Source organism: Anoplolepis gracilipes, chromosome 4, assembly GCF_047496725.1.
Source record: "Anoplolepis gracilipes chromosome 4, ASM4749672v1, whole genome shotgun sequence".
NCBI lineage: Eukaryota > Metazoa > Arthropoda > Insecta > Hymenoptera > Formicidae > Anoplolepis > Anoplolepis gracilipes.
This window is the reverse complement of record NC_132973.1, coordinates 7,872,876-7,890,765: the sequence shown is the minus strand read 5'-3', so window position 1 is coordinate 7,890,765 and position 17,890 is coordinate 7,872,876. Positions and strand designations below refer to the sequence as shown.

Sequence of the window (17,890 nt, the reverse complement as noted above, 5' to 3'; positions counted from 1 at the left end):
TGTTCACAATATACATATAAACCATAGATATTCTTATGTCTATGATATAAACAAAGCAGTGTAAATTTTCATTTTATTATGTATAGTTTATTTGTGCTATATTTTAAATTCTAAAAAGAAAATATAAAATGTGTGTTTAATGTCAAAAATAAATTTCTTTTTCTTACATAGATGATAAATATCAATAATAATCGTCACAAACCTCATAAAAGTAATGATCAGATTTATTTTGTAAATAGCATCAACAAAATTAATCAGATCTGATATACGCAATTGTTCGTGATGTAATGTACGTAGATGTATTATATATGTGCGTGTGAGTGTGAGAGAGAGAGAGTGTGTGTGTGTGTGTGTGTGTGTGTAAGTGTACCACAGAAGCAATATATAATAGTATAATTCATCTGTATTTTATGAGTTACATAATAATGAACGTATAAGAATACGTTTACACATTAAACTCGTGTAATTTACAAATTTATTGAACGTTTTTTTCTTTTTTTATTATAATCATTTATTTATTAGTTCCGAATGTGAGCGTGTGTGTATCTGTATGTATAGATAATTAACAATTTTCATTATGTACATACAAAATTGTCTCTCGTTCTATCTCTTATCTTTCTAGCTTCCATCTGACATGTAAAATCGGTCCATTTTCTCTCTCTTGAACTTTTAGCATTTAACTGTAATTAGATAAAGAATACAAAGCTTAGAAAATAGAATCCTATCCAAAATTTGTTTACATCTTTAGTCTCTCCTTCCACTCTTCTATCGCAAGAGAGGATGTTACTATATTTGCGATAAATTTTGATCACACAATTGCGGAACTTTTGCCGTGTCGAACAATGAAAAGATTTTTTTTATCCAGCATATCAATTTTAAATTTTGTCTCCTTTGTCTTCTCGAACGTAGATTTGTCATGTCAGGACATCAGTAAAGAGAAGTTATACGGCTGGAATGCGTTGTAATTTTTTTTTTACTGGTTCTCTTGTTTTTTTTTCTTTTTTTCATTTTAGAAACAATTTTTTTTAGTTAATATATATTAATACCGTCTGTCACGGGAGTCCGAACGTGAACGGCGATCTCGGCTGCGGCTTCGGGTCAATGATCTCCGGCGAGGACTGCGGGACCTCGACCTAAAAAATTGAACACCATTTAGATATCGGTTTCATTTTGAAGTAGACGAGATTGTTAGAACTTGCTTCTTCGCCCCATTACGAGCTTCGCGAATGATCATGTAATAACAACTATTGTACATAAACAATAAAATTAATATATTAATATTATTATAAAATATTAATGATTGCTTATTTATCACTACAGTTAAAAAGCAATTGGAATTTGTAAAATTATAGTTATATATCTGTTCGAAACGGAGCGAAGTGGTATCGTAGAACACAGATATGAAAAATCATTGCAAGACAACTGCAAGAGAATTAGAATTGTCTAATTTCTATTTTTCCTAAAGAGTGATATATAAAAATTATATAGTTAGATACAATTAATAATGAATTAATATAAAATGGCGGCTCACTAAATTGAATGCGAAACCAATCAAAGAAAGTAGAGGATTAACTTTAGTTATCAAATTAAATCTTTTATCAGTAAATGTGTGACATCTCTTAATATATATAGCTATAAATTTATATTACATATGCGACTGAAAGTTCTCTGATTCTTTCAACTATTGATTATATTTATTTATTAACAATTCTATTAAGAAAACAATTCAAAAACTTCATTTATCTAGTTTCAATAACAGCATTAATTCTTTATCGAATCAGGATAGAACTCTCCGTCGAAATGACAATAAATCTAAAATATTATATCTGAAAAAATCTAACTGTGATATATTGTGAAAAAGGAAAAATAAACAAAGACAGAAAGTAGAAATAGATATAGAGATAGAGATAAAAAATCTTTGAAAATCGGTGAAATACCAGATAACTGTGAACATGTAGTAGTGGTTGGTTGTTTGGTGAGTGATGGTGGTGGGATGGTGTGTAGTAGGTGATCATTTCGCTTTTTGTGAGTTCTCAAAGAGTCGAAGGTCGAGAAGATCTCTCGGCAGCAATTTTCGCGCGTTCAGTTGTCATCGTCTTTAAACTTATGTCTCTAAATGATGCTCGACGAGTAGTAACAATAACAGTAACAGTAACAGTAACAGTAACAGTAACAGTAACAGTAACAGTAACAGTAACAGTAGCAGTAGCAGTAGTAGTAGTGGTGGTAGTGGTGGTAGTAGTAGTAGTAATAGCAGTAATACTAGTAGTAGCAGTGATAAAATAGAAACGTCGGTTTTAAAACGACGAACAGTCAAGAAAACAGTCGTTGCAGTCGAATGAAGAAACGCGCCGATAGAATTATTCTGCGGAGAACGTTCTTTTTGGTATAGCGCAATGGATTTGTTTGAGATGGTGACGGCCGATGATGACGTTTTTCTCACGGTGGTGGATTTTTTTTTGGACGTTTAATTCGGTGCATATTACCGCCCCCCAGGCTAAAGCTGAGACGAAGAGGTCGAAGAAGGTGGATCACAACATCCGACGTTCGGTTGGTGGTGGAAAAGTAGTAGTAATAGTAGTGGTTATCAAATGAAAGAGTCTCGTAGTGCGACGAACGGTTTTGTTTCGGTTCAAGACGGTTTGTTTTAGCGATGCAACGATGTCGAACGGGGAGACAGCAACAAAAGATGGCGTTCTCGATATTGACAGCACTCCGGCAGCACGCAAACTGTTGTTTCGGTTGTTGCGCTGTTGTGTACTGTATGCGCGTCGCAACACCACAACGCAGAACCTCGACGAACGACGTGACGTGACGTGACACACGACGTATGGGCGGCTTCCTATACTTGGTGACTTGGTGGTGACTGATGGTGACTTGGTTGGTTGGGAAGTTAGTGGGCAGGCAGGCATATCTATAGATTTTTTGTTCAGTTCGATTGACGACGATTGCGAGATTGACAATTTTGCTTTCACGTATGAATACGCTTTTTCACGGTGGTTGTAGTAGTAGTGGTAGTAGAAGTAGCAGTAGTAGTAGTGGCGGGGAGACGAGCAGAGCTAGGAGTTGATGCTGGTAGAATCTGCAAACGTCAGTTTTAGCAATATAATCATCAACGTTATCATACTCCTGGCCACTATATCGCGTTTTTTTTTCAATTTTTATCACTTTTATGGAAAAAAAAACTTTACGAATCGAAAACGAAATTGCAAATATATTCTCGCCTTTCGCCGTTTGATTTTTACATTCTCCTTTATCCTAGACTGCCCACTCAAATATATACAAAAAAAGGAATAACTCTTTGTGTTTCGTAGTGATTGACTTGGATCTATATGTATATGCGATGGATCTATATATCTCTTTCGTTATACGCTCTCGTTGCAACGCATCGAGTATAATTTTTTTATCAAGTAAACTGTAACTTCAATAAATTAATAAATTTTATATACTCTAATAAATCATAATTATACTCAAATCATAATTTATACCGCAATGCGTGTGCGATAAAAAATGATAAAAGCACAAGTGGTCCTTTTCGATTAATATTTTTCTGTATCCAAAGTCGTAAGAAAAATAAAATCATAAAATATTTACTATTTCATAGAATCAAAATATTATAATTAAAAAACTTTCAATTTATATTACTTCCTATTATTATATTAGTCGGAGTAAAATATTCTTATTAATTAGTAGAAAATATCAAACACGAAGAAATCAATTCAAGAATTGATATAAAATGTATTATTTTGTATTATTGTCAATAAGAAAGTATTACTTATTATTTGTTATTATTGCTCGATAATAAATTTATTTTTACTTTTTTTTGCAATCTCAACATGTCGTCATTCAACAAAAATGTAGTTAAAAATTTTTTGTCATTTTAAACTTTAAATACCGAAAGAATTTTTCGTCTCAAAACATTTAAAAAATAAATCGATAAAAACAATATGACAAATTTATAATATAATTCAGCTTCTCCTGAAGCTATTACACGTGCTAATTTCACGGATTTTTAGAACTCTCTGCTTTGTTTTATTACATTTTTTTAAAGTATTCCTCGTTTTTATCTACTACTATCGCATGATTTATTTACGGTCCTATTTTCCCCCTACACTCAATTGTTAATCAAGTATTAATTGTTTTTCGTCTTTCGAGTGCACACGATTCATTACATGATCGATTATCACCTTAAGACATATCTCAACCTTCTAATTACAAGTTTCGCTTGAAAAGAGAACAATGATAAAATTAATTAATTAGCGAAAATCGATTTTCATGAAAATGTTGATAAAGTAAATAAATTCAATTTTTTTATTTATTAATTCGCTCATTAATTCGTTTCCCACATCGCTCTCTTCAAATATCTCTAAATGTTTCTAGCGACTATATATCTTTAGTGATATAATGCGTGCAATAGATATATGTATAAACATGCGTATCTTACGATGAATACAAGCTTGCGAAATGTGTATACCTACTGGGCACCATCTGGTTTCTCTCGCCAAATCTTATAGATCCTGAAAACTTTTACGAAGCGAAGTGCAAAAAATAGTTAAGTAACCTGAAAAACAGAATCTTACCTGGAATAGCGGGTACGCGGTAATTTCCATGGGCTTCACGACCAAGATTTACAAAAGATTAAAAAAACTAATGTATGTCTGCCAAGTATTTTTGCCGGTTTTGGCCTCACGTATTGAGAGATTTTCATTTGGCTTAGTAATTCCTAAACACTGTGATCAATTCTGATATTAAGGAAGACAGAGAAAGATATAAAAGCGAGGCGGATCTTTTTGCAACAGGGTAAGGTGAGACTAGGAGAAGCGAGAAAAACTTACCTCGGATAACGACCCAAAGATCTCCTACGTGGACTGCGCGACCGGGACCTACAAATTTGTTAAAAAAAACAGAGAAATATATATATATCATACATAAAACCGATTGTTTGTTGAACCATATATATGAGGACATTACAATAGAAAGAGAGAAATAATGAAAGAAAGAGATAGATAAAATAAGCGCTAAGTGCTAACTCAAAATAGAGATTTCGACTTTCGTCGTATCAAGATAAAAGGCTAGGAATGTTTCAAAAATAATTATCATATTATGTCATAATAATAATATTGAAATAATAAATAAATTAACATACTATAAATTTATATAGATTATTTCATTAAATTTTTGAGAGTGTCAAACATATTATCATATATTTCTCTGTATGTTTTTAAAACAGATGTATATTTTAAAAATAGATTTAAAGTTTAAACATGTTTTTCATCATTATAAGTGGCTTTTAAATTAAACAGAATTTAACACATTAATATTTAATTTAAAAAAATTTTTTAAATACAATATATATTTATTGGTCTAATACTATAATTATATGAAAAAAAATTATTGTGTTATATATTGTATTTGTTACATTTAATGAATAATCCGTGCAAAGAATGGAATTAGGAATTCGATTTATTATCTCATTGTCTTTTATCTTAGTACGTCGAAATTAAATATCTCAATATCTCCTTGTTCGCGATCATGCAGTGTGATTTAGCTGTGCTCTGACTAATCCCTGGTATTAGTCTTTCTCTCACATGCAGACTTAACTTCTAATTCTGATATCTCTGCGAGACCTCTCGCATGTCGTAACTTGACTCAAAATTATCGACTATCTTGAATTGTAAACACTCAATCATGAGCAAAAAGGAGGATTAGCCAGACACGACGATTAAGAGAAAAAGAGAAAGAGAAAAAAGAAAAAGAAACACAATGTATAAATATATAACATAAATATGTTTATCAACACTTCTACACACAGAGACATAAAGAGGGGAAATTATCGAATCTGTGATGTGCAAGTGTTCATTGAAAAAAAAAGAAAGAAAAAAGAAAAAACTGTTTGTTTATCTGAGCACATTCCTATTTTTTAGGTAAGAAAAAGATGTTCTTTTCCATCACGAATACCTACGTTGACGAGGGATACCTACGTACGCCTCGTTAGTCTCTGTCACAGTACTAACATATTTCTTGCTGTAAAGTTTACATTATTATTGTGAAACGCTGCAGGTTTCCTTACCTGGAATACCTAGGACCAGGTCTGCGACCACCGCCTCGTCGACTTCTTCCCGAAGACATCTCTACTCTAACTCGTGTGCCACACAAGTGTCTGAAAGGTAAAAAGTACATTACTTGATATTTTTAGTTATGTGAAAAACAATTATATCATCCTGAATTATTTTTTTAACACTTTGGAAAGATAGAAACTACAACAAATAATTATGTACCACTGTATAAAGTAATAATTTGATAAATAATTGATACTCAATAATCATTCCTTTTTATCAGAACTATTTAAATGATAGATCATTTATTTCTTAATGTTTACGTCTCATTATTTCTAATCATTTGCTTATAGAAAAAGATTGGATTTATCATTAATAAAAATTACTAATTTTTAGACTTACACTCCATCTAGTCCTCTCACTGCATCTTCAGCATCTCGTGGATCTTCAAATTCCACAAATGCGAAACCAGGTGGATTTCTGGCTACCCAGACATTTCTCAGTGGACCATATTTACTGAATTTACCCTCCAACTCATGTTTACTAGCACTGCTACCCAAATTGCCAACGTAGACTTTACAAGATAGATCCCATTCACGATAGCGCGACATTTTCTGTCTGTAAGTTCATTATAAGGTACATATATACAATATATTCTATACAAAAAGTTTATAATATTATCAACATGATATACATTTAAAATATGTTCAAATACATGGCTGCCATATTTAATATAACACAACTTTCTTCAATAGAAAGTTACAATTTATTTTTGTTGAAATTAGATAAACGAATAATATCATATATAGAATGATATATTTTTTAAAACTTTCAACTCCTTGCTTATTATTTAATAGCAATATTTTATATTATAAACAGCAATATATATATGTATATCTAATATGAAACATATAAAGAATATTTACAATATAACAAATATAATTATTTAATTTTAAACAATTTATGAAATCTAAAAAATAATTCATAATTAAGTAACGATATATGTTTTTATCATTCATATTAATCCTTAAAGGTCACATGTGAATCATTTTGATTCTATTAATATCTTAACAATATCCAGATAGTCCTAATCGATTTAAAAAATGTTTAAAATGTTTTTTAACTTGTGTTGCATATGTATAATCAATTTGTACAAATGTCAAGGATATAATTTTTTGTAGATTTTTGTAAATTTTTCCAAGCACTCTGAGACAAGTAAAACTATAAAACATTGTAGTAACTCACATGTGACCAAGAATAGAGCAAAAAAGTATGACCTACAAAGGTTACTATGTAATTATAACAACCACAGACACAAACACCTACTTATAAATATATATAATTCTAAGTTTATTCTAGCATGCTCATTAAAATGCAACTCGAATAAAAAAAACTCATTAATAAATAATGAACTTTACTTTTTGTCGTATTGCATATTATATTCAATATGCGTGAATAATAATCGTTCTAGAAAGATTTTAAAAGAAAGAACTCTATCCTTTCCGTTCAATTGAAAACCGCGTAATTAAATCCAAACCAAATCCAGAGAGAGGCTATTGTTATCGGTCGTAGACGTGTCTACAATATGGACGCCATATTGCACTTTGTCGAATCTTCGTTATATTTTTCTTTATACTACCTCCCCCCCCCCCAAAAAAAACTCAACATTAAATTACTTAATTTCTCACAAAATACGTGTATCTTTCTAAATTTTGTTATCTTTCATTGAAGTATTTAATCTTTTTCTCATCTCTGGATAACAGTATTTTTTTTGGCCATTTCAGTTTATTGGCTGCAACAACGAAAAGATGTTTCTTTTCGTTGTTGAAACGACGCCATGGAAATTTTGAGGGGTGAATCTCCCACCCGCAACTTCCTTTTGATTCCGCCTAATGCGCGAATATAACCTAAAAATAAAATCGCTTCGAATAACAATCTGTTAATTAAAAATAAATAATCCATACCTTTGAAAGAGTTATTGTTCAAAGGATTAGCGTGGACCAGCTGGTGCAACAACAGATGTAGAAATATCACAAAATGGAGTCTGTTGGATGAGCTACCTTACCTAACTTAATCTCGTCTTGACTCTTCTCTTTTCTTTTCCAGTCAACGTGTTATTTTAGTTGCGTTCAAGAATCAGTCATCTGAAGTTACTCAAGTGGACCAATCAGAACAAAGAACTTGTCGCTTCTTTTATTCTGATTGGTCAATTAATACTGTCTCCAATGAATAGGTTTTTGAACGCAATTTCTGTTGTGAGATTGTAGGTCACATTTAAACCAATCCAATTAATTTTGAAAATAATTATTTAATGAATTATTTTTAATAAATTCTTATTATAAATAGTTATCTAATAATGAATTACTTTTTGTAAATTCTCGATAAAGTTTTTCAATGCATTTATTTATTGTTAACAAATTTGTGATATATATATTTTCAAGAAAGAATTTTTATATTAAATGCGAAAAAACTAGTTTTTGACAGAGCAATTTATTATTAACACACCTGTATTATAAATAGATAATAAATTAAAGACATTAAGTTTAAATATATTTTCAATGAAAAATTATATCATAATTTAATTTATGTCATGCACGCCATATTTTCGACTTATTTTTTCTTGATATTTTGTATAAATTTAACACTGTATTAGTTATAGTGTAAAATTAAAAATTTTAGAGACACAAACTTGAAGAAAAAAACTTTAATAATATAACTTTAATAAGAGAATTCAAAATTCTATTTCTTCGTTTTTATCACTGATATTATTAAATACTCAAATATTGAATTAAAGATTATCCTAGCCACTATTTTAATCTTATACTAATGCTATAAACAGCTTATATAACACCTTTAAACGTATTATTACTACAAAATATTTTGTTCTAACATTTTTTAAAAATTTTCTTTGCCTTTTACTTTTAATTGCAAGATTAGCTTAGCCTGTCTAATCAATTTTTTGCTACATTATGCTTTACTTATTTAAGCAATATTAGAAAAATCTATGACTAATGAACTAGTCTCTTGTAATCTATTTTTTCCAGTTGCACCAAAGGTCGTAGCTGTTCAGCGAATATTCTCATGTCTTCTGCTATAGCATCTTGTCCACTGGGAGCTAATACACTCAGCTCCACCAAATAACTTTGTGATATCATCTCTGGCACACCTTCTGGCACTTTGCCTTGATTCACCTTAAAGATCTTCGACACTGTAATCTTCATCCTGCCTTTACGGAACATGTAACCACGAGTGACATATTCAAAATCCAACTTGCAGCCCAGCTCGGTAAGAAATTCTACCACAGTGTTGCTAGTGGCGATATCAATGCTACTGCGTACGACTGTCGGTCGAGATTTATCACCTAATTCAGGTTGCCCGATGTATCGTAATTGCCATGGCATGTCTGAGTGAATTGGGTCTAGAGCCCGTCGGACTCGCAATAGCAGTGGTTGTTCCTGCGGTGAACCTCTAAAAACAAATAAACCCTTAAAATTCAAAGCAATTGTTGTACAGTCTCATTTCTCATAATTATATAATCTTGTTTCGTTACAATAAGATGAAAGAGAAGAAGAAAGAAAGAAGAGAAAAAGGAAGAGGATTGTACCTTCGAATACTAAAACACATCTCATGATCGTAGAAGGGCTCTGGTCCAGTGTCTACATTGTCGCACAAACCACGAAGTCTGTGCAATAATACTTCTACTGAGGTATCCAATACTGAGCCTTGTAGCAGATATTCTTGATTGGGAATAATGTTGGATTTTAGAGCAGCGCTCAAACTATCCATGGCAGTGCTGATTGGAGCAGTCATGCTGGCTTGTGTAAATTTCCACGAGAAATAATACTTCTTTTTTTGGAGGATAAACTATATTTGACAAGACAAATGATATAAGATAAAGAACCCTTTACTATAGATGTGATATTTTTAATAATGCTTATATTTATTATATATGATTATTTACATACCCTTTTTTCTTTTTATATATTATTTATATTATATTTATTATATACATTATATATTAATAAACAATCAAACTTTTCTACATAATTTTTCTCGTTAAAATGCGTTTTCTATATTTTTCGTCTAACCTTAGTAAACCTTTTTTCTTCTAATTTTTAAATTTCTGTTTTTTGTTGAGACAAATAATTGAAAAAAAAAATAACGTTTTCTCTGTAATTCTCCGCACTTTATTTCACTATTTAATATTTTACTCAATTATATATATCTACGTGAACTTAATAACATAGATATCAAAATATCTACACAATGCTCATACCAGAGAGAAGCCTGAGAGGCGCCATGAAGCCGTTTTTGAGGGAACCCATTTTCACCGCGGTACAGTGGCGCTAACTGGATCGATTTTAGAGCCGGTGAAACTACGCAGTTGGATCGACTTTCCAGCGGTTCGCGTCCGTGCTAGATCCACAAATTATGGTTCGTGTCCGTGCTAGATCCATAACTGTGGATCTCAAAAGTACGAAACATATACATTCATTAATATTTTATTACATATTATTAATTGCAACTGCGCGTGATCTTTTTTCACTTTAACATATATTATGAAGTAATATATATATATATATATATATGTATTAATGTCGATTATGCAATTGATATACTTGTACGCGATTAATAATATGTGTCTTCTAATATCCTCGAAAGTTTGTCTTTCTGACTTTTATTAATAAAACAATATGTATAAAGATCGGTAATGCTGTTCACGATCAGTTATACGTCTTATTGGAAACATAATTTTAAAGTTCAATTTTTATTAATAAAATATTTTACATAAATATCGGCAATGTACTTCACGAGCACTAATGTGTATCTATACTAATTTCGGGAAAAGGGAAAACTTTATTAATTGCTGCTAATTAACGTCAATTATGCAGTTGGCATTCTTGTGCGCGATTAGTAGTTCGTCTTTCTGACTTTTATTAATAAAACAATATGTATAAAGATCGGTAATGCTGTTCACGATCAGTTATACGTCTTATTGAAAACATAATTTTAAAATTATCGTAACTTTTGTGATACAATAAAAATTATTTGAATTATGATGTGTATCATTTTAATCAAACTTCCACTTTGCATTTTATTAGTTTAAAAATAATTTTAATGGATTAAGATTCTTGTGATTAAAATGTGAGTGATGATATAATATGATGGATTATATCGTTTATATTTAAACAAATGTAGAAATATGTTTCCCATATATTTCACATTAACAATTATATATAACATTAAAAATTGAGAAAACACATCGATGAATTATATTCTCTCTCTCTCTCTCTCTCTCTCTCTCTCTCTCTCTCTCTCTCTCTCTCTCTCTCTCTCTTTTTTTTTTTAGAAACAAGCAATTTATTTTACAATATTTAATCTTATAATTTCTTGTATTATTAATAAAAAAGTTGATGCGAGACAGTTTCTGTAACAACTAATCGTGATTTGAAAAGAAAAGAAATATTACTTATAAAAATTAATTAACTGAGATCATTGTTGCAAGAGACTCTTATATAACTATATATATGATATATAAATACATATTAATAATTTAATATAACTTTATTTTATTTAATTACTGTAATTCTATTCATTAGTTTAACACGTTTAATTCACCTATTTGGTTTTTTATAATTTTAACAACGGAATATGTTTCATACACTAATTTCGGGAAAAGAAACTTTATTAATTACTGTTAATTAATTATGCCGATTATGCAATTGACATATACTCGTACGCGATTAGTAATATGTGTCTTCTAATATCCTCGAAAGTTCAATTTTTATTAATAAAATATTTTACATAAATATGGGCAATGTACTTCAAGAGCGGTAATGTATTTTAAAACGCTCGAAAATTTGCTTCTGAATGAATAGGAAAACATATTTCGCAAAGAAGGTATCGCTACAAGCAAGGTCGGCGGCAAGGTCGGCGGCGAGAGCGATACCTTCTTTGCGAAATATATTCTCCTAGTAACTCAGAATAAAAATTTCCGAGCGTACCGCTTGAACTGAATTATTTCACGATCTCTCCTTGCAAAATATTTTCTAATAATTCAGAGAGGAATTTTCTAAAATATTTGACGGCATATTATTATTGTTCGATGTGCATAATAACTACTGCAGCATACCTTTTTGCGAAATATATTCTTCTAATAAGAAATGAAACATATTAAAAGATATGTTATTACTTGTGAACTGCATTTCTTTTACCTTGTTAAAGAATCGAGTTTTAAGAGTTGAAAAGAGTTTTATTCATTAACAGTAATAATCAATTATTTCACATTTATATTGTATGATCGTCTAGAGGAGAAATTTATATGATTTTCGCATTATGTCATGCAAACAATCGCAATATTTTTGCAATATATCTTATTACTTAAATATTAAAGACATTTTTTATATTTCTCGGTGCACTATATTTAAAAATCTTATTAATGAACCGATTATGTTTCAAGACTTTTTATGTACATATTGATATATAAAAATACTGTCGATTCCGCGACAGTCAACTGATCGTGGACAGCATTACCGATCTTTATACATATTGTTTTATTAATAAAAATCAGAAAGACGATTTTCGAGAATGTTAAATGACGCATATTACTAATCGCGCACAAGTATGTCAACTGCATAATTGGCGTTAATTAGCAGCAATTAATAAAGTTTTCTCTTTTCCCGAAATTAGTATATCAAACGGATTCTGTTGTTAAAGTTGTAATAAACCAAATAGGCGAATTAAACGTGTCAAACTGTTGAATAAAATTATAATAATTAAATAAAATAAAATTATATTAAATACATATAAATAATATGTATTTATATATATTCTAATATAAATATACAGGGTGTCTCATAACTAATGAGCCAACGCTTGTGAACAGATAGAGTACAGTGAACTGAACAAAAAAGTATTAGGTCATTTTGCGATTTTCGCAATAATTATTAAAATATTAATTAAAAACGCTTAGCGAACAATATTATACATATCTACAATATGTCCGATAATAATCGTCCCAGGGCTTATATAATAATCTCTCTAAGGCATATTAAACTGAATATAAAAGTTCTGTATCATTTTTCGATTTTCACAATAATTATTAAAATATTAATTAAAAACGCTCAACGTATGAGCGCGCGTCGCATGTAGCGTTCAGCATACCCTGAGCGTTCTTAATTAATAGTTCAATAATTATTGCGCTAATCACAAAATGATACAGGACTTTTATGTTCAGTTTGACCTGCTCTATCTGCCCTAGAGAGGTGGAGCGATTATTACCGGACATCTTGTAGATATGTATAATATTATTCGCTATTTGAGGATCTAGCACGGACGCGAACCGCTGGAAAGTCGATCCAGCTACGTAGTTCTACCGGCTCTAAAATCGATCCAGTTAGCGCCACTGTACCGCGGTGAAAATGGGTTTCCTCAAAAACGTCTTCATGGCGCCTCTCAGGTTTCTCTCTACTCCTACTGAGGTTTGGAAATGAGGTAAGGTAAGGTTGAGTTATTTATTTTATACATGTACTTGGATCAAGTTAATTTGATGAATTTATTTGTACTAAAATTGTTTTTAATTTGTAATAAAAAAAGTAGAATATGACAGTTAAACAGAATAAAATATTAAATATTTTTAAATTTATTATTTTAATGAAATTATACTTTGCAAAATAAAAAATCATATTTTTTAGTTTTGAATAAGATTTATCTTTAAGTTCTGAATTTTTAATATTTTATTTCAATTTGATACATTTTCTATAAGATTTCAAATTACATACATTAGATATTTTATGTTAATTCTTAAAGTAAATTTATTCTGGTAATTAGCATGTTTCTGTATGCCAACCAGAAAGAAAAACAATACTTTATATACAAATAAAAAATAATAGATTCACAGTCTTTATAATTATAGTAATATTTTTAACAATTGCACACATCGCGAGAGCTTGAATAAAAGCCCTATAAGATATAAACATATAATAAAAAAATACAAGATCTTGCTTATCCTTCTTGATAAATTTAGTTCAGAGATATTTTCATTGGCACGATCCTAGTCCTCATTAAAATTAAGTTTAATGATGATAAATTGATCAAAAAACGATTTATAAGAATTGACAGTCTCTTCCAATAGAAATCTACTATCACTATGTGTCAGAAGTAAGAAGTTTCACGAAACTAATTACTCCATTAGATGCATAAAACGTTTATTAATGGCAATTATTATCGCATCTGTTGAAATATTTCTGAATTTTGGATTATATATTTGATATATTTCGCCACTGCTATAAAATATCACCTAAGGACACGTTCTATAGTCGCAGAATATAACAAAGTATTATCGCAATTACGTCGCAAATATCGAGCGATTCTAAACTAATTATGAAAAATTCGACAGTCTCTTATATATTTCAAATCTTATTCCTGTTCTTTTTCAGCTGCACTTTCTACACGCTTATATGCAAATCTGTGATTCTATCTTTCCATATTATTTCCACATCACTATACGTTTCACTTTAAAAGCTGAAAGCGTGAGAAAGCATGGCTAAAAAGAACGGATTCTCATTCGACGCGCAATTATGTAATTCCTATAGATTGCCTATCACCTCGAAAATTTATTCCTAGCTAGGATAAACGCTGGTAATGCGCTCGTAGAAAAGCAAGTATGGACTAGCAAGCAGCACCTGCGTCAGGGACACACTCTCGACAATAATATCGGACGTGTACAGCCAGTGATCCGTTTTATTTCCGCGTCTATAGCAAACAAAGTGACCGGAATCCACCGGGCCGCGATGTTCGATCACTGCACATAATCGGTATTTATGTTTACCCTGTATCGTTGTAAAACCACGATCGAGTTGACTCTTTACCGCATCGCCCTATAACATCAAAATTTTGAAATAAATTAATTGGATTATATATACCAGTTTAGGCTTGAGATTATATATCTCTAAATTAAATAATTCTTCAGTTTCCAAGTTATGAATTTCAATAAATCTTTTAAATTAATAAATTAAGTTTCTTAGAAAATAAGATTAATAAATTTTATATATTAACTTTTGTAATTTGATAAATTAAATGTCTTACACAATTTCTAATCAATAAAATTAATTATATTCTAATTTCAAATTTTTGAATTATAATAAAATGAGAAATTCTCTTATTTATTATATATGATACAAAACTTGTATATAGTATGAGACTTTTATGGAACAATAATCTTAGTCCACGTTTCAATTGAACATACCTAAATGGATTTCAAAACTCACCTGCGCGCTTCTCTTTTTCGTTTCAGTGTAAGTATAAGGATCTAGCACCAGAAGTTCGGGAAACGTAATCTGATCGTTCCTTTTAATTAGCACGCCCGAGGAGCTCCACGTAGTCCTCGGGATGTGCAAGCATAAGCACTTGGGCAATTTTCCGAGAGTAAGGGTCTTGACAGCGGGACAACGCGACGAGCATCCATCGCATTGCACATCACGTACCATCTCGCTATCCACAAAACGCGATAGCAACCATTCTAGAGTATGGTGTTGTGGGATGAACGAGTGGAGTGCGGGTAACGGTAGCGACAAGGTCTCAAGCTTGTCGTAACGTACTGAAGACTACAAAAAAAAAATCAGATTGATATTAAAATCTAGTACATATTATTGATAAATGTTTGATGCAATAATTGAAATTTGCAGGAGGAATTATGTGCACAGAAGAAATTATTTTCAAGGGAGATTAATTACGGATTATTAATAAGAATTAGTTACGGAGATTAATAAGAATTGGTGTTAGCTTTCACTTGATATCTTTTGTTTTAATACCTTCAAAGAACAGCCACTGCACTGAACTTGACTGGTGATCAAACCTGAGAACGGATGTGTCTCTACCGAAACTGACGGAATGTTAACAAAGGGCATGGTACATAGAGATTTCCACGACCTGAAGGGGCTCTTATAGTCGCCGTTAGTTTGAACACTTCGCGACAGCAATTCCGAGGATCTGGCGAGAATCATACCGGGTTTGCACCCGATGCTCGGAGACATGCTGGCTATGGACGAGGTCGAGGTCATCATTTGATTGTTGCAGTTCTTGTCGAAGCCTTTTGGAGTATCAGTGCCGTTTTTTACTGATGCAATGTCATTGCAGGATGCACTTCTGAGATTGAGACTCTGAGCTTCAGGAGTATCAGCTATTTCTCTCATATTTAACTCCGTATTCAGACTTGGCGGTAGCGCGTCAGACAAGCCTTTCTGAAAGCGTGATAATTAATAATTAGTATGTGATCACGTAAAAGCTAACTTTTTATTAATTAATTATAAAAATCTTGGAGAAACACAAAATTTGTTTTTACTTTTTTGCAATTTTGACCAATTTAATCATTGTCAAACAAATTATGTTCTAGATAGATAGTACTAGAATGATTTTGAATCATATACTTTATTTGCAGACTGCATTTCAGCATCTAATGCACTAAGAACTACATGAAACAACTCGTGAGCATCTTGATGACCAGGTCCAAAATTCCATAGTGAACCAACGGAAGAAATAATTTCAACAGGTGTCACGTCACCGTACAAGTCATCCGCAAAACCGTTAATTTCTACAAGATAAATACAGATCAGTATAAGAAATATAAAAGTATAAAGAATTAAGAGTTGTATATATGAATAATTTCAAAAAATTTGTATGAAAGTATGTGAAAGGTTAAAGATCTTAAAGTTCCAAAATTAAAAAGTAGTTTTGGAAAAATTAACTTGTTAATAAAAAGTTTAATATATTTAAGGATTGGACATTGTAATTTTAATATCTGATCAAAATCTTATACTTTTGAGCACAGAGAACAGTGTATCAGCAAAGTGTCTGTCCTTCTCCTGCTGTCTTTGAAGCCAGAGAATAAATGTAGGACACGCAGCCAGGGCTTGCAAGAGAGAATTCAGAAAACATGTATATCCCAAATTATTGATCCCGACAACTTGGCCTAAAGAAAACATAAATAAGATTATCATAATGTTGTATTAGATATGAAGAAATTCATAATTAAATGAAATTAATCATAAAAAATATTAAAAAATTAAAGATATTGGAAAAGCCACAATAATCGAATGTAAAAACAAAATAAGTAAATCTCTAGCAAGATTTAAGATTCCAGAAAGAAAAATTGTAACTTAACTGTATTTTTAATATATACTGCGGCTGCAAAATATCATTGATAATGCGTGCCTTTGCTATTATTCTCATAATAACTATATTATTATTGAAAATAAAAACAAGCAACAATAATAAAAAATAGAGAGTACGACAAAGAAATTTCTCAATCTTGCTTAACAGATTACTTCTATTTGATTGAATTGGGGTTAAGGTTGCGGACGTTACCTTTTTTCCTGGGTTTGGGTGATGGGCCCCACAGGACAAATAGGCCAACGGCGATGGCGAAGCCTACGCCGGCAAATATTGCGATTCTCTCTACGTCCATTATTATGTATTGTATTATGTATTATATCGCTTTCCAGAGACGGGCGGTGTTCTAACCTACATGCATTCCAGCTCGCGTAATTTTCCTTTTCGCTATTTGTTTGAGCATGCTTTCGAAACGACAAACACTGCCCCGAAATAATACTGACTGACAAAAACCCACGTGCACGAAATTTCTAATACCGACGACGAATTTCTACGACGTTACTTTTTCACGAATACACGCCGCTCGAATATCCATACGCGAATGATTGAACATTGAACGCGAGCGATTTGTAAGATACATGTATGTATATACAAACACCGGACATGTCTCGATTTAAAGAACAAGTCCCGGTCGTTCCGATCAACCCGCTAAACTATTAAATTAT

At 31.2% G+C, this 17,890-nt stretch overlaps 3 protein-coding genes across 12 annotated transcripts; all 3 read right to left on the bottom strand.

Annotated features, from left to right (window-relative positions):
* Window positions 1–71: 71 nt before the first annotated feature.
* LOC140664470 (RNA-binding protein 1-like) lies at window positions 72–8,159 on the bottom strand. Of its 8 annotated transcripts, XR_012046460.1 has the most exons (7): window positions 7,475–7,673; window positions 6,459–6,674; window positions 6,071–6,160; window positions 4,836–4,883; window positions 2,487–3,082; window positions 1,047–1,133; window positions 72–680 (listed from the first exon to the last, which is right to left on the bottom strand). XR_012046460.1 is itself a non-coding variant. In XM_072889599.1 (6 exons), the coding sequence occupies exons 2-6, from the start codon at window positions 6,665–6,667 to the stop codon at window positions 928–930; spliced, it is 456 nt and encodes a 151-aa protein (XP_072745700.1). In that variant the 5' UTR covers window positions 6,668–6,674; window positions 8,021–8,159; the 3' UTR covers window positions 72–927. The 8 variants fall into 8 exon arrangements, 7 of the variants coding, with proteins under 7 accessions (XP_072745700.1, XP_072745697.1, XP_072745698.1 ...); XM_072889599.1 differs by lacking the exons at window positions 2,487–3,082; window positions 7,475–7,673 and adding an exon at window positions 8,021–8,159 and having other exon boundaries at window positions 72–949; XM_072889596.1 differs by lacking the exon at window positions 2,487–3,082 and having other exon boundaries at window positions 72–949; window positions 7,475–7,674.
* A 654-nt stretch (window positions 8,160–8,813) lies between these two features.
* Window positions 8,814–10,369, bottom strand: Med18 (mediator complex subunit 18). 3 transcript variants are annotated; one of them, XM_072890259.1, is made up of 3 exons: window positions 10,333–10,369; window positions 9,661–9,920; window positions 8,814–9,524 (listed from the first exon to the last, which is right to left on the bottom strand). In XM_072890259.1, the coding sequence occupies exons 2-3, from the start codon at window positions 9,864–9,866 to the stop codon at window positions 9,065–9,067; spliced, it is 666 nt and encodes a 221-aa protein (XP_072746360.1). In that variant the 5' UTR covers window positions 9,867–9,920; window positions 10,333–10,369; the 3' UTR covers window positions 8,814–9,064. The 3 variants fall into 3 exon arrangements, with proteins under 3 accessions (XP_072746360.1, XP_072746358.1, XP_072746357.1); XM_072890257.1 differs by lacking the exon at window positions 10,333–10,369 and adding an exon at window positions 10,145–10,320; XM_072890256.1 differs by lacking the exon at window positions 10,333–10,369 and adding an exon at window positions 10,022–10,159 and having other exon boundaries at window positions 8,815–9,524.
* Window positions 10,370–13,893: 3,524 nt separating this feature from the next.
* Usp30 (ubiquitin specific protease 30) lies at window positions 13,894–17,890 on the bottom strand. Its single transcript, XM_072890724.1, has 6 exons — window positions 17,421–17,890; window positions 16,873–17,025; window positions 16,484–16,647; window positions 15,869–16,297; window positions 15,326–15,661; window positions 13,894–14,935 (listed from the first exon to the last, which is right to left on the bottom strand). The coding sequence occupies exons 1-6, from the start codon at window positions 17,518–17,520 to the stop codon at window positions 14,678–14,680; spliced, it is 1,440 nt and encodes a 479-aa protein (XP_072746825.1). The 5' UTR covers window positions 17,521–17,890; the 3' UTR covers window positions 13,894–14,677.

Coding starts and splice junctions, on each gene's coding strand:
- Med18 (XM_072890259.1), bottom strand. CDS start 9,866: ATGACTGCTCCAATCAGCACTGCCATGGATAGTTTGAGCGCTGCTCTA. Junction 9,525..9,660: donor ATGTGTTTTAGTATTCGAAG/GTACAATCCTCT, acceptor ATTTGTTTTTAG/AGGTTCACCGCAGGAACAAC.
- Usp30 (XM_072890724.1), bottom strand. CDS start 17,520: ATGGACGTAGAGAGAATCGCAATATTTGCCGGCGTAGGCTTCGCCATC. Junction 17,026..17,420: donor ACCCAAACCCAGGAAAAAAG/GTAACGTCCGCA, acceptor TGTTTTCTTTAG/GCCAAGTTGTCGGGATCAAT. Junction 16,648..16,872: donor ACTGTTCTCTGTGCTCAAAA/GTATAAGATTTT, acceptor TTTATCTTGTAG/AAATTAACGGTTTTGCGGAT.
- LOC140664470 (XM_072889596.1), bottom strand. Junction 6,161..6,458: donor GTGAGAGGACTAGATGGAGT/GTAAGTCTAAAA, acceptor TTTACCTTTCAG/ACACTTGTGTGGCACACGAG. Junction 1,134..4,835: donor TCTTTGGGTCGTTATCCGAG/GTAAGTTTTTCT, acceptor TCAATTTTTTAG/GTCGAGGTCCCGCAGTCCTC.